Genomic DNA, 5,000 nt, shown 5'->3' with positions numbered 1-5,000 from the left:
TTACGTTTTATAGACGTTGGCAACTTTGAGGAAAAGGTTTGCGCAGGAAAATAAAGTTGAGATGATTATAATAATGATGATAAGTATGGAAAAAAGATAATAAGTATGGAAAAAGATATGTATAACGATAATGATAAAGATGGTGATTATAAAGCTTTTAATTTTGATAATGGTAATAACAGTACTAATAGAAATAGCAGTAGTCGTATTATTATAGTATTGGTTGTAATGATAATTATAATAATGATGATGATATTGATAACAAAAAGGATAATGATAATAATAGTAATAAGAGTAAGAATAACAAAGACCGTAGTTGTAGTACAGTACACATAATGGTACTTAGGATAACAAAAATACCAATATCAAAAATCATTTAACTATCTTCAACTTTTCCGTTTTCATTCCCTCGAAATGTGGCCCACGAATGCTCCTCGTTGTATTTAGAAAAGGGAATTACGACACGAAATGATTTAAAAGGCCTTCGCGTTCGGGGGAATGGCATTTACATCAACAATAATGGCGATCACGTGATTGTAGGTTGATTGTTTGTGACTGGCGAGGGCGAGGGGAGAGAGGGCGGGAGAGGGGGGTGAGGGCGAGGGGAGAGAGGGCGGGGAGGGTGAGGGCGGGAGAGGGCGAGGGGAGAGAGGGCGGGGAGGGTGAGGGCGGGAGAGGGCGAGGGGAGAGAGGGCGGGGAGGGTGAGGGCGGGAGAGGGCGAGGGGAGAGAGGGCGGGGAGGGGGAGGGCGGGAGAGGGAGAGAGGGAGGGAGGGTGAGGGCGAAAGAGGGATAGAGGGGGAGAATGATGGAAGCAGGGAGGGGGAATATTGAGGAGAGAGGGAGATAATGGTGGAGGAAGAGAGGGAGAATATTGAGGAGAGAGGGGGAGAATGGTGGAAGCAGGGAGGGAGAATATTGAGGAGAGAGGGGAGAATGGTGGAGGCAAAGAGGAATAATATTGAGAGAGGGAGAGACTGATAGAAGCAGAGAGGGAGAATAGGGAGGAGAAAGGGAAAGAATGATGGAAGCAGAGAGGGAGAATAGGGAGGAGAGAGGGAGAGAATGATGGAGCAAGAGAGGAAGAATAGAGAGGAGAAAGGGAAAGAATGATGAAAGCTGAGAGGGAGAATAGAGAGGAGAGAGGGAGAAAGAGAGCGAGAGCGAGGCATAAAAACAGCTGAGACAGAGACAGAGAGATAAATTGGACAGAGAAAGACAGAGGGAGGGAAAGAGAGAGAGAGAGAGAGGCATACAAACAGTCAAGAGAGAGAGAGAGAGACAGAGAGAGAGAGAGAGAGAGAGAGAAAGAGAGAGAGAGAGCGAGACATAAGAACAGTCAAGAGACAGAGCGAGACAGCGAGCGCGGCCTCATTTGCGACCAGAATCCCTCCCGCGCCACACAAGTCACGAAGAGGAGAGGTCGAGAAATCATCGGGTTGTCGCCGGATTAATAGGTTTTTGGAAAATTGCCGATAACGACTCGCTGGAAATCGCTAATGACCTGTGCTTTTAATCTCTCGCTCTCCCCTCCTCTCTATCTCTCTCTTTCTTTTTTTTTTCTCTCTCTATCTCTTTCTCTTTCTCTTGCTCCTCTCTCTCTATATCTTTCTTTCTTTTGCGCTCTCTCTATTTCTCTCTTTCTTTCTCTTGCTCTCTCTCTTTCTCTTGCTCTCTCTCTTTTTTTCTCTCTCTCTCTCTCTCTCTCTCTCTCTCTCTCTCTCTCTCTCTCTCTCTCTCTCTCTCTCTCTCTCTCTCTCTCTCTCTCTCTCTCTCTCTCTCTCTCTCTATCCCTCTCCCTCCCTCCCTCATTGTCTACTTTGTTTCGTCCTATCCATAAAAAATGATGAAGGAAGACATGAAGTTCGATAAATGGTGGAAAGGTAGAGATTGAGAAAGAGAGGGAGCAAGGAGTGGGACAAGGGAGAAAGAGAGAAGGGAGAGTATCGGAAGGATAGAGGAAGAGAAGGGAGGGAAGGAATGTGGAGAGAGAGGGAGAGGGGAAGGGAGTAGAACCAGGAGAAGGAGAAGGAGTAGAAGGAGATAGATAGAGAGTTAGGTAGAGAGAGAGAGAAAGAAAGAAAGAGAGAAAGAGATTGAGAAAGAAAGAAATACCCAAAAAGCGAGAACAGGAAGGAGACTGAGGCCCGACCGATAAACGGAGCGAGATGACCGCCCGCGCGAGACGGGAAGGCAATAAATGCGCTGGCGTGATGGCAGACGAAGGCGAAGGACGGCCGTTGGAATCTGCACGACGGGACGGGGTGCGAAGGGGGGAGAGAGCGAGGGATAGACGTGCACCAGAGAAAGAAAAAAAAATATATATATATATCCGCAAAATATGGATTGGTGGATGTGGGTGAGGGGAGAATGTGAGGGATTAACGTGCACCAGAGAAAGAAATATATATATATATATATATATATATATATATATATATATATATATATATATATATATATATATATATATATATCCGCAAAATATGGATGGGTGCACCAAAAAATAGAATTTATCCGCAAAATATAGACGGGGGGGGGATGTGGTTGGGGGGGGTCAGAGGAAGGGAAAGGGGTGGAGGGGGAGTTAAACCAGGAAAAAAATGGGGATGTGGTTGGGGGTCAGAGGAAGGGAAGGGGTGGAGGGGGGGGAGTTAAACCAGGAAAAAAATGGGGATGTGGTTGGGGGTCAGAGGAAGGGAAGGAGGGGGTGGAGGGGGGGTAAGTTAAACCAGGAAAAAAATGGGGATGTGGTTGGGGGTCAGAGGAAGGGAAGGGGTGGAGGGGGGGGAGTTAAACCAGGAAAAAAATGGGGATGTGGTTGGGGGTCAGAGGAAGGGAAGGAGGGGGTGGAGGGGGGGAAGTTAAACCAGGAAAAAAGAAAAAATCCGCCAAATGCAACGGAAGAGCATGGCCGAGGACCCGCCCGCGCCCGCCAAGGACCCGAGTGATCAATAACCGTTTCCGGCATCGCTCCACGTGGTAATGATGTAATGATGTCCGCCCCGAACGCGTGTCAACGAGCCGAGCGAAGCGGAGAGGAGAATGGCCACCAGGCGAGGGAAAGACGAGCAGTCACGAGTTCGCGTACGGAGGATTGTCGCCCGTGAAGGTGCAATGAGGGAGGTGAGAGGGAGGAAATGAAGGAGCGATGAATGGCGATGATTTAGGCTCGGTGGTGTAAGAGGTGTGGGGGATGAGGAGATATAGTCGGGTTTTTTTTTGCGTTCATTGAAGGAGCGACTGGCTTGCAGTAGCCGTTGCAGTTGTGTCTGGACTACGGTTAATATGACGTCATCATTGGGGAAATAAGGCTGCCAAGGAGCCGTTCGGTGGCAGCCTCCTGACTAATCACGTAGGCAATCAGCTGATTCTTTCTCAGGGTAGAGTAATGTCTAAGGTTATGGCGAGACAAAGTTCGCTTGGTAGGAGTTGCTTCGGAAGTTGACGGGGGGTTGGATTGCTTTCCCGAAGAGTCGAGAGAATAGAAGGGAGAACAATGAAAGAAGAAGGAAAATCGAGATGAAAAAGCGCAACTCGACCGAGCGATTTTGTAGACAGCTGCAGGGAACAGCTGATGGAACATTCTGGTAACTCGTGGGAGTTCTGTGGCCTCCCGATATAGCCAATGATATTCCCACGCGGCGCACGGAGCCGGCGAGTGAGCTCCAGACTGCAGAGATGCACCAAATATATATATATATATATATATATATATATATATATATATATATATATATATATATAAACATACATAAATATATATATATATATATATATATATATAGATATATAAACATACATAAATATATATAGGATATATATACGTAGATATATACATATATATATTTAAGGAAGTTCTGGTGAGTATTTGGTGTGATCTTTAGAGTCGCTGCAGGAGCGCGAGTCCCGGGGGAGGCGCCGCTCAGGAGCAATTCATCGCGCGCCGTCAGTGCCTCTGGAGGTAGTTGAGGGCCGCCCCGAGCGCCCAGCCCAGCCGGAAGCCCTGGATCTTGTCGCACACCTGCGGGAGGAGAGTTGATTAGTTGAAGGAGAAAGGGATAGCCGAGAGGAGGGAAATCTGGCTCGGGTGAGAAAAAAGATGCTGGGAAAGTGTCGGTTTGCTTGGCGTTTTTCGTGGTGTGTTCAACGGGCAGCGCTCGCCGCATTTCAGTGTGACTGGGCGGGACGTTGCGCTGAATTAAACAGAAGGATCGCACGTTGTCTGCGCTTGAATGGGGGCGTAAAACTGCGAGGAAACGCGGCTTAAGTAAAGGCGGGATTTGCTTTATTTCTTTCTTCTCTCGAGTGATTCATCAGAAACGGTTGACAATAACCAAACAATGATAACAAAAACAACAGCTGCAGCACAAAACAAGTTCTCCGAAGTGGCAACGTCAGTGCAGACGGATTTTTCATTTAGGAATATTACCTGCAGTGATTATGCAGTGGCGATTAATTATGAAAATCAGCAGGCAATACAGACTGCGGTTCATTTTTTCCTCTTTCTTCCCGGCTCACTTTTTTCTCCATTTGTCTGTCTCTCATTCTCGTTCTCTCTTTCGCTCCATTTTCGGGCTTATTGTGATTAATTGTGTTGAGCACACACATATACATACATGCACACGCTCACACACGCGCGCACGAACGCATACACGCCAGCGTCAACACATGAGGCGGATGCTGCAGATAATGATGATTTAATGATTTAGTTTCATTCCATTGGTTACGACGGTTGTTCTCTCTCTCTCTCTCTCTCTCTCTCTCTCTCTCTCTCTCTCTCTCTCTATATATATATATATATATATATATATATATATATATATATATATATATATATATAATATATATGATATATATATATGTATATAATATATATGTAGCCTCATCCTTCATGGTGCTGAAACAGCCTCTCCTAAAACTGTTCTACGCTAATTAAGACTGAGGCTTCTGGCCCTGTGCTGCTGGTGGCTTTGAAGCGGCCCTGGAGTGCCCTCTCGCA

General features: G+C 46.3%; 2 protein-coding genes across 4 annotated transcripts in view; one reads left to right on the top strand and one right to left on the bottom strand.

Moving 5' to 3' along the window:
* The window catches only part of LOC138864005 (two pore potassium channel protein sup-9-like), a 525,912-nt gene that overhangs the window by 158,171 nt on the left and 362,741 nt on the right, over positions 1-5,000 (top strand). The window lies entirely within an intron of this gene.
* Positions 2,782-5,000, bottom strand: part of LOC113815975 (filaggrin) — a 275,169-nt gene continuing 272,950 nt past the window's right edge. For all 3 annotated transcript variants that reach the window (XM_070129646.1, XM_070129647.1, XM_070129649.1), the window contains one exon: positions 2,782-4,022. In XM_070129646.1, the coding sequence (XP_069985747.1) occupies positions 3,948-4,022 (75 nt within the window). In that variant the 3' untranslated portion in view covers positions 2,782-3,947. The remainder of the gene's footprint in view (positions 4,023-5,000) is intronic.

This window comes from Penaeus vannamei, chromosome 14, assembly GCF_042767895.1.
Source record: "Penaeus vannamei isolate JL-2024 chromosome 14, ASM4276789v1, whole genome shotgun sequence".
NCBI lineage: Eukaryota > Metazoa > Arthropoda > Malacostraca > Decapoda > Penaeidae > Penaeus > Penaeus vannamei.
Note: the sequence above shows the minus strand (reverse complement) of the source record. Positions and strands in the feature narration are given on the sequence as shown.